The sequence below is a fragment of the Coenobita brevimanus genome, chromosome 106, assembly GCF_032717465.1.
Source record: "Coenobita brevimanus isolate Jiangsu-jjx chromosome 106, ASM3271746v2, whole genome shotgun sequence".
In the NCBI taxonomy this organism is placed as follows: domain Eukaryota; kingdom Metazoa; phylum Arthropoda; class Malacostraca; order Decapoda; family Coenobitidae; genus Coenobita; species Coenobita brevimanus.
Genome location: NC_137059.1, coordinates 726,743 through 737,500, shown reverse-complemented (window position 1 = coordinate 737,500; position 10,758 = coordinate 726,743). Strand labels below are relative to the sequence as shown.

General features: G+C 40.8%; 1 protein-coding gene across 2 annotated transcripts; it reads right to left on the bottom strand.

The window, feature by feature from the left end:
* Positions 1-2,827: 2,827 nt before the first annotated feature.
* On the bottom strand, positions 2,828-9,845 carry Prosalpha7 (proteasome alpha7 subunit). Of its 2 annotated transcripts, none has more exons than XM_080285489.1 (7): positions 9,709-9,845; positions 7,941-8,023; positions 7,221-7,344; positions 6,893-6,994; positions 5,570-5,713; positions 4,752-4,864; positions 2,828-4,115 (listed from the first exon to the last, which is right to left on the bottom strand). In XM_080285489.1, the coding sequence occupies exons 1-7, from the start codon at positions 9,727-9,729 to the stop codon at positions 3,938-3,940; spliced, it is 765 nt and encodes a 254-aa protein (XP_080141615.1). In that variant the 5' UTR covers positions 9,730-9,845; the 3' UTR covers positions 2,828-3,937. The 2 variants fall into 2 exon arrangements, with proteins under 2 accessions (XP_080141615.1, XP_080141617.1); XM_080285491.1 differs by having other exon boundaries at positions 7,221-7,339; positions 9,709-9,750.
* Positions 9,846-10,758: the final 913 nt, after the last annotated feature.

The following is a 10,758-nucleotide window of genomic DNA, read 5'->3' as shown; positions in this document are numbered from 1 at the left end:
GACTGAAGACTGCTGTTCTGTCTGCCCTCCACCCTCCCTTCCTCTCTACCCTTACATTCTCTCTCCATACCTCCTTGCCCCACGTCGTCCTCCACCCTATCTTGACTTACTCCCCCTCTACTGTCTCTCCTCCTCCCTCTCTTCAACTCACCTGTTACCCTCCCTTTCCTCTTCTCCTTGCATGCTTCTCCTCCTCTCTCCCTTTCACCCTACTGCTCCCCACTCCCTCACCCTCCTCGACTCACACTCACCCCTTCCCTTCAACTCACCTTCACACCCTCTCAACCTCACCGTCTTTACTCCCCATTCTTCCCTCTTTATCTCATTTCCTCCATTTCGATTTTATTTTCGGTCCGTAACGAAAACTCTTCCTAAATCAACCTCAGTTACCCTCTGCGCTATTCAAGTTTTCCTTCTCTACCAGACGTTCTTCTCTCATTTCTTTCTTATTCTTTCTATTCTCTCCTCGCTTCTCTCTGCATTCCCCTTTTCCCTTTCAACTACTGTACTCACTAGCCTTCCTAACCTGTGTCTTGCCGAGTTTCCCACTGAATTTCTTTCGTTTTCTTTTTCAGAACCTTACCCTTTCCTCTCTGCTTTCCAACTTTCCTTTTTTCCCTCTTTCATCAGACTATTATTCTATTCCTTTTCGGTTGTTCATTTGCCCTCTACTCCTTTCAAACTCATCCGCTGTTTTCTCTCCTAGATTTTTTTTCTTCGTTTCTTCAACCTTCTTTTCACTTTTCCTCTCATTCTTTCCATCATTTAGGTCATCGTTTTCCTTTTCTTCAGTTCATCTTTATCTTGAACTCCCAAGTCTGTGTTTTCCGTTTTTGCTTTGCGGTTTCTCATTTCTTTCCTCTCTTTTTCCCTTTTCATCTTCTTCCCTCTTTGCTTCTTCATTTCTCTTAACTTTCACTCCTCCTCCTTTCCTTTCTCTTTCCACCTTCATTCCCTTTTTCCCTCTCCCCTTTGTTTGCATTTTAACTCTTCTGCTTCTCTGTCCATCCCTTTCTTCCCAGTGCATCATCCTTTCCCTCCTGCTTCTTTACCTTCCATAATTTCCTTTTCATCTGTCTCTTTGCAGCTAGTCTCTTCTGCTTCTCAATGGTCTCTTTTTCAACATCGTTTTCTGCCCGACTTTCCCTACCTTCCCCACTTCCTTTTCGTTTTTCTCCTCCCTCTCTCCCTGGCGTCCTTTCAGCCTCCTCGTTGGGACAGAACAATGGTACTGTAGTTGAGATTACATCTGAGGGAGGGGATAAGGCACTTACAACCCACAAGGCTGCCAATTCAGTATTTTTGGGATCAGATTTAAGCATCATATTTTGATCTCAGTATGAAATTTAGTGTTGCTCTCAAAATTTTTATTAAATTTAGCAATACTATATATGCATTTTTTCCCTTTATGCATGCGTTGAGTTCCATGCATTTTGCAACATCACACTGTCCCCACCCCTCCTTTTTTTCAGCTCTACTAACACTAGTGTCTGGGAGAGTGGTCCTGTTACCTCTGCCAATTCCACTGCCTCTCCTCTTGCCTATTATTATTCAGTTTGATGTATGAATGTACTAAACACATTTCCTGTACTTCCTAAAGTTATACAGAACCTCAGTAAACTTGGGTTTTAAAAATTCTGGGTCCTGATCAGGAACTGAACCTGGGACCCCTAAACTTGGCAATCACATTGTCCTGAGCTACAGCCAACTATTCAGACATGGTTAACACTGACTCTATTTTTAAAGCACGCTCTCTTGAATGGTGTTACAACCATGAGTTGAAGAGATGCCCTTTCATAGGTTCATTTACCAAGTTTTTCAACCATGCACCAGCCAGGGAAGCTACTGGTCATTTAATATGTACTGTGCTGCTGTATTTTGGAGCCTAGCCTTGGGCCCCTACACCTTGCATGGGGTAGAACGGAGTTTGCTGTTACAATTTATTACCCATGGACAGGTGCTGACAGGGTCCCTACACATGGTAGTGCTGTGCACCCTGGGTGGTGATGTGCAGCAGCTACCACAGAGCAAAACTTCATTTTTCCCTGCATCTTGTCAACAGAAAAACCCTGGTCCAACCCTAATAAGGAGTTGCTTTCCATGGGGTGCAAGATCCCTACATGTTTTATGTACTGTACTGTACTGTTCCTGTAGGATGGTCCCACAGAAGTTGCTTTACCTGTAATCAACAGGTCTGCTTGGCCAGAATGGCTGGGGTTAACAACTCCAGTCACTTTCCTACTTCCTTCCATTACTCACATCATCTGTACATCCAACCAAACTACACCTCCCTAACTACTGTACTGTATAGAGTGTTTGTTTTTACCTGGCTTAACTGGGTCACTCTAACACCTTGAATCCTATCTCAGAGCTGAAATGATCCTCCAATCTGACTACACTGGGCCATTCACAGAGCTGAAACAGGTTTAGAGATCATTGTCAAGTCAGAAAAATAGCATTATGACAATTAGCCTTGCAACATCACACACAGCTTACACATTCCTAACCAGACATTCCATATTATACACTCGACAAATTATCCACAACCATTTGCTCCTAATTCACTGACCGAAATTCCTCCACTTCTTTCCACACATACTCATCTACCATCATCTTTGTTTCTCAGGTTCACTTTTAACTTTTCACTCCGAGTACTTGAGAGGCTGAGGGTAGGGTTGTGGATGGAAGACTGAAAAAGACCTGGGACAAGGTCATCAACTGTGACCTCAGCAATAATGGACATAATAGAGAGGCTGTTGGAGACTGAGAAGGATGGGGAGATGTCATGAGGGGGCCAAGGTCAATAAATACAAGTATGTGAAGAGCCTTATTATATTTAAAAAAAAAAAAAGTGTATTCACACTGATTTCCCAAGTATTGTAACTCGTTCAAAGCCAAACAGGACATGTGCCTTTACTGAGACAGCTGTTTTGATGTCGTGCCCATTTCTTGACAGTTCTGTGCCTGTCTGTTTACACTCTGGGGCTAAACAATCAATTTAAACACCTTACCTGAAAATACAAGAAAGGTATCTTGCTAGACCAGGCCCAGGTACATATATGGTATTTTTCAAACCATTTAGCTCAAAAATAAAGTTGTGAGGGTACGACGTGGTAAAAAGTAAGAAAGAGCACGTAACACCAAGAAGAAACAGAGATGTTGGTAAGAACAATGACATGAACACCACAAAGAAACAGAAATTGGTAAAAAGAAGAGAGACATGAACACAAAAAGAAACTGTGATACTGGTAAGAGCAAGCACATGAACTCAACAAAGAAAGTGTAAACTCTGGGTAACATACAAAAAGTGACAGTACAAGGATTTACTGCACTCATAACCTCCATGTCCCTCTTAAAATTCAAATCTGCCCTTGTGTTAACGAGGATAAGTAAAACGCTCCATACTTGTCTCAAGATATTGTAAGTACACCAACTTTTTCTCAGTGAACTTGCTTGAAAGCAGGTACAGTATTTCTATATGGTGTTCATAAGTTAAAGATCTCAAATTTGCCTTTAATAAATAATAATAATAAAAAAAACAGCTGAGGACAGTAGTTGTTTTAAAATAACCTCCTTCAATATTATGACTTTTTTACATTATCTTCTACCTACCATCAGACGATTTTATGCAGCCTAGAGAGACCTTTTACACTGGAGAATGCAGAAACAATATATAACTTCTTCACTATTAGAGGTTTCCTAAATTACGCTGTATCATCCAGAGATAGGAAAAATTTAAAATAAAGTACATCATCATACTGAAGGGAATTAAATGTCTCTAATTTCCTAACCAATACACTTCCACCCTCCCATTTAAAACCCTGCTGCTTCAAATGACAAAGTAATGAATCCTGGATGTGATCTTGTAAACTCATGCAAGACTAATAAACAAACATAAGTTTCCTTACAAAAACTATCAACTAACACTCCCGCACCCCTACATCTCCTCGTCCTCGTCCGAAGAGTCTTCCTCGAGGGCAGCCTTGGCATAGCGTTCGGCCTCTTTGTACAGTGCATCTGGTACGAGCTGGTGTCGTCCCCCGGATTCCTCACACACCCACGACAGCTCCATCTCAAACAGTCTGTCCTTCACCTCATCATGAACCAGGTAGATGCTGCAACAGAGGGGAGTAACTGCCTCTGTTAAGAGTACTGATGCTTGGGAACTTTCAGCATGCCTACTGGTACTTTAATATTGGTTCATTCATTCAATCAAATACTGTACCTGTGTTACACTTTATAGCTTCTATGATATCAATGTTCTCTATTTCAATGCAGAATTATTAATTCATCAAAAATTGCTACCATTTTCAAATGACCAAAGATCAGTGTGTGACCTCAGAGACAGGGGTCTAAGCAGAGAGGCTGCTAGAGATCAAGCAGCATGGTGAGAAGCCATTAGGTGATCAAGACTGACACGTGCAAACGTGAAGCCTTAACAACCAATGAAGAAAAATGTTTAGGGGTGGCCATTCATCAAGTATTTACATCTTGTGAGGTGACACAAACGTAACCAGGTAGCTGCACTGCCTGGTTATACAAACGTCTTTTGACAACTTCCTAATTCCCCAAAAGGAGGATGGTGAGTCACAGGACGGGGGCAAGTTCAGCCTGCAGTCCACCAGGTTCAGGCTTCAGATGTGTCTAGGGTTGCAAAAACTGCTACTACTACTAGATATATAACACAGTACTGAAACTTCGGTAAAGGACACGTTTTTTTTACATATCTTCACAAATAATACCCAACTTACATTTTGGCTGCTTCCTTCACCAGGTCTCGACACTTGAGATCAGTCAACTTTAACTTCTCAATTTCCGTCTTGGCATTCTGCTTGGCCTTACCTATCGCACACCCAGAGTAGCCCTAGGATGGAGGAGAATGGCTTGAATTAGTACTATGCACGCTTTACTCTACCTTGGCCTAAAATTACCATCTCTCTATCTTGAATACTGAGCCGTAAAAAGAGATTAACACTAGGATACGATCATAATCATGAAGAAGTGCTGTGGAAGAGAATGTAGAAGTACAGTTCTGCTCTCTGCTGTTACTGAGCTATGTCACATAAGTTGAAAAAAGAACTCAAGGCCATGTTAAGGTGAAAGAATTACTGGAATGTGTGTCAAAATGTAACACCATTTACCGTACATATGTTATTGTTGTTACTGCCTAACCCTGGTCTGTCTGGCAAAGTACATCTGTCAACCACAAGTAAGCAAATGCTTCTATGGGGTCGTTCCACAGGTACAGTACAGTAGATACACTGTGTAGGGATCTGACACCCCCTTGTGGAAGGCAGCACCTCATTAGGGGTGGAACAGGGCCCTTACCACAGCTTCCCCATCCCGGATGCACAGAACCACCTTATGTTAAGCTTCTCATCAAAAACACATGGTGAGTAAAATCATCATTACAGGTACTAACAGAAATTCTTAAAACCAATAATTCTTCCACAATGTACTTTAGTATATATTTCCAGTTACCCGGTATTCAAATTTCTATACATACCCAGAGTCTGACAGTAAATAAATGTACAAATATGTGGAGACGTGCACTATGGTTGACACTTACATAACACATGCCAGATGGGTCAATGAGGTAAAGTTGTGGTCCATTCTCATCATATGCACCAATCATGACAGAGCAGCCAAAGGGTCGCACTGCAGAGTACAGTGTGTAGGCGTGGAGGTAGCTGCTCACACGCTCTGCTAATGCCTGTGTGCACGGAAGGAAACCACAATATCAATTTACTGTATTGCTCTGACACAAAAAGATTTTAATCTATGGGGTGGTAAGGATTTTTTCTCGTAATACTACTCAGGGAATAGCAACTGGTCACTCATTTTAACAGTTTGGACTAATAACCTAGCCTCTTATGCTACATATGGGACAGTAAAAGATTGTTAGCAGTACGGATCTACACTGCTTACATTATGCTTTGACTTTCAAAAATATAATCGTATCAACACAATCAAAAGACTGCTGACATTTCTCTGCCAGTTGTGATAAAGGAAGATGTTCTCTGAAATAACTGTATTTGATAAGAATACCATGTGGAGAGGATGGAGGGTGAAAGACTGACAAAGAGAGTGTATGTGAGTGAGGTGGAGGGGGGAAGAGGGAGGGGGAGGCCGAGGATGAGATGGAGGGATGGGGTGGAGAGGTATATGAGAGAGGGGGGTGTGAGTTGGGAGCAGGGCAGTGAAATGGCGGGGGACAGGGCGACTTGGAGGCGATTTGTTTGTGGCCACCCCAAACGGGATTGAGGCGTCTGGCAATAGATAGATAGATAGATGGTATACTGTAACCCAGGAAACCATTTACAGTACTATGCTGGAGGGTAACTACAGTATTTAACCAAATGGTGCCTGGTGCTTTTGTGAGCTGAGGTGCTCCAACTGGATGGGGCCTGCATGGGTTTACGTCAAAGGGAAGGTTGGGGCTTACTGCTCAAGTAATGCTATTCACAGGTAAGTGGGGTTGGCCAAGGCTTACATGGAATATCCTTGCCATGAGCCCATATGCTCCTGACGGGGTTAGAAAAAGACTGGATGATGGACAGACGGACAGTAAGAATAGGAAGCACACAAAATTGAGTATCAGAGGAAGGATATTCTAACATTCTGGGAAGACCGCAAAATACAAAAGGCCAGACATAATACTGAAAGGGAACTGATGACAAACTTTTGCTGATGATGTTATTGGTACCTGCAAAAACACCCCACCCCACACCACATCTTTTTACCTAATTTCATTCCTGCTAATCAGCAGTAGCAGAAGGATTTATCTAGCACAACTGACAAAAGCATGATTTTTCTTGCAGCTCCAGACCCCCCAGTTTTTCATCATCAATTGTTGTTAATATGGATAATAAAGAGGGTAACAATTCCTCACCTTACAAGGAATAGGTCTACCATACTCTTCTCTGTAATTTGCTGCTTCTGCTCTCCCCACGTTAACCACGGCTCTGGCATCTGCTAGCAGTCCCGCACAGGCCTGGATACAAAAATAATAATCATAAAACAGATAATGGCTGAGGATGTTTATATAACTCAGTAAAATCATGTGGTACCCTAGCAAGAGCAGGGTATAAGAGGCACCATGTATGTTGACAATGAAGACTGACGATGATAACATAATGACAATGATGATGATGATAAAAAAATATAAACTAATGATTACAATGATGATAATGATAATGATGTAAGGTTGAATACGTTACCATGCCAATGTGTGTGTCAACATTAAAGATGCGTTTGTTTGCTCCACGCTCGTACAGTTTGGATGAAATGATCTTCTCCACTGCCAGCACCACTCCATCCTCACACCTCAACGCAATGGCTGTGCTGGAAACAATGGAGGAATGGGAGTATTGATGGACAAGTTATGATTTCATTCAAACAGTTATTTTTAAACAGAATCAATGTTTTCTTAGTACCTTAAATTTGAATAACTTTATTTAGATAACAAATTACCGTACTCATCTTTTGGTCGATCTAGCCTAAAACAGCTAATTGAAGGAGCTTATTCAACCCACAGCAAGATGTGTCACCCTTCGTGTCCTACCCTAATGCCTTTGGCCAATGTAAACAAACAGTCACTAATACTCTATGAGAATCACAAATGAGTTACAAGTGTACAAAAGAAAAATGTTATTTCATTACATAAACACACAGTCAATAATGAAAGTTCTTAAATTTCCATGTAAAACTGCAAATTTACTACACCATAATGATTAAGTAAAATGGCTGTCTTTCTGAGGGTATACGCTACCAGTATAACGTACATAAATACTGTACAGCAAAGACTAAAGCTGGTTCAATCTTAACAATATATATATACAGAACCATTAACAATTATACTTCCCTTCATCACACAAAATTCTCAACAAATAACAATAAAACCATACATCTAACGCACTAAACTCAGCCAGCACACTCACCCACTGTTCTCCACCGCCTTCTGTGCGTACTCAACTTGGAACACTCGCCCATCAGGGGAGAACTGTGAGGCCGAGAGATCATACTGCAACACAAAACACAAAATATTTATTGCAGTGCAGTGTTGTTGCAGATTTGGATAGGCATGCCCCTTGATTTAATGGATTAAGTTAAATAAGAATGGGTTTGGTTAGGTTACATTAGGTTATTCACCCTCCTTGGTTTGATAGATTACCAGTGAGGTGAATATTTCTGGTTAAGCTAAAATAAGTTTGGTTAGGTTACAACAGGTTAGGTTAAATGTGGGAAAACTGACCTTGCAGCGAAATCAACCTGGAAGTCCACCCTGGCGGTGACCATTTTGCCACTGATGGCATGTATATAAAAACTAATTTCTTTTTTCATTATGCTACAGTTTATTGAGAATCAATCTACCTCTCTGTCCACTGCTGGGTGCCATAGTCCCTTAAGGAGTGACAATGAACATGGAATCCGGCAGTAGACAGATGGACAGAATAACAGTACTGGTACTTGTCAATCACCTACAATGTAATGACTATACAAAGTATATATAAAAAAAAATCATCAATTACAAATATCAGCAGTGGTAAACTTATAACTGCTAATTATTCATGTCAGAGCTCTCGTTTAGTCACGTGGAGAGGATGGAGAGCGAGAGACTGACAAGGAAAATGTATGTGAGTGAGATGGAGGGGGGAAAGGAAGAAGGAGGCCACGGATGAGATGGAAGGATGGGGTGGAGAGGTATATGACAGAGGGGGTGTGTGAGCTGGGAGCAGGGCAGTGAGAAGGCAGGGGACAAGGCGACATGGAAGCAATTTGTCTGTGCCCACCCCTTACGGGATTAGGGCATCTGGCAATAGAAATATCTATCTATCTATCTACTGCCAGACGCCATAATCCCGTAAGGGGTGGTCATTTGACTTTGAGTTATTTATTTTACAGGGAGGGGCACTAATCCTCCACCAACCCACTTGCTGACACGTAGAGAGCACATACGGTCTGGTTAACCTTATCAATTTTACAAGCAAACCCAGCCTAACGGGACCACCTAACACGCATCTGATAATAATATTTGTCATTTCTAACTTTGTTTATTGTATTATTGGAGAATTTTGATGTCAAAATGAACCACATTACCATAATACTAAATTTTTGCCTTAAACTTGTCAAAATCTGTGAATGGACACTCTCCTAGAATTTGTTCAAACTTTACGGTTATTTCTGCTCCTTAACCTTAAAATATTATGGCAATTTAGGATAGTCACACCCCTAAGATGGGCTAGCATATATTACTTGTGTTATAATATGTTACGTTAATTTTGGCATACATGGTTATCAAGTTTTGGCTGGATCTGTTGGGGAAAAAAAATCGAATCAGGCTAACCCTAGTCACACGGCTAATTTACCCCAAAGGTCTTTATCAATGGAATCACCGCCATCCCCCACACTGGACACTTCACTTTTCAAACATAATGGTCCAATGTTCCCCCTAAATCGACCTATCATAATCAAACAAACTCCAGGACTACTCGTACAGAAGCACTTGATTATTAAAAGCAAGCACAAGTTAAATACCTTGATGTTAAATGCCGGCAAAATTAAAGTGCCTGTCAACCTCTACGACCCTCCCCACTATAATACTTATGTTACAGGTCAATAGTCTGAATTACAGGTCTCAGAATAAGCTTAATGATACAGGTAAGTATTAACCTTACCCTCGAATATTAACAATAAATAATAACTTACACCTGTCCCGATGGAACTCATTTCAACGATGTCTACACCACGACTCACTACCACACGAAATACTCGACTTCTTTATGGCTGTTCGCGTAGTAAGTGCAGTTCACGTCAAAATCCTTCTGATTTTGAGAACAGTATTGCCAAAAGTCAGCCAGAAAGCATGCGAAGCCCTCTATCGAAGAAACTACACATGATAAGGGACTATTATTGGGATTCTATTAAAACACTAACACTGTTTTTATTATTCTAGAAGGCATTATTTGCAGTTTTGAATGCAGTATACAGATAACTGTTTGAGTTATGTAAAATCAGTATATCATCTACTATCAGTGGGATAGAAACAAATAAATAATGAGCGGTATTTACTATTAAGTCGAAGTTTGGTAATTTTCAGAGATGCAACTTGAGTGCAACGAGACATGAGGTGAAGCCAATTGGCGGCCATCTTACTTCACACTTTTTATTGGAATACTGTATGTCCATTACCATTCCCACAGCAGCAATTTGAGCATAAACCGAACCCACTTCTTAGATGAAAACCTTCTTTGCCCACATCTAATTGAAATGCCTCTACCTACTATACAACCAATTTCAAATTCCTTCTATACTACCAATTTTAAACCCATTATCCAGCCAATTTAAAATCCACTCTACTACCAATTTTAAAATCACTATACTACCAATTTTAAAATCACAATACTACCAAATTTAAACCCACTATGCTGCCAATTTTAAGCCCACTACATTGCCAATTTTAATCCCACTACATTGTATTGCTAATTTAAAACCACTATAGGTCTACTGCTAATTTTAAAACCACTATACTACCAATTTTAAACAACCTAGACAGCCCGGATAGAACCAGGTACTTGTTTTACTTATTAATAATGAGATGAGGTCAGAATCCTGAGGGCTTGGCTTGCAAGTGAATGAAGATGTGGCCCATTTAATTAGTTCTCCCTCTATCAGCTTCTTCTTGAGCTCTGGATCCTAGCTCATCCTATCCCTGAGAAGAAAGGAAAGAGGTGATGATGAAAATGATCATGAAGAAGA

Bases quoted from the DNA above. Each gene is read 5' to 3' on its own strand.
- Prosalpha7 (XM_080285489.1), bottom strand. From the start codon at position 9,729: ATGAGTTCCATCGGGACAGGT. The intron at 7,345-7,940 runs GTGAGTGTGCTG...CATTGTTTCCAG, and splicing joins AAGGCGGTGGAGAACAGTGG to CACAGCCATTGCGTTGAGGT. The intron at 4,865-5,569 runs GTAAGTGTCAAC...CCTCCATCCTAG, and splicing joins ACCCATCTGGCATGTGTTAT to GGCTACTCTGGGTGTGCGAT.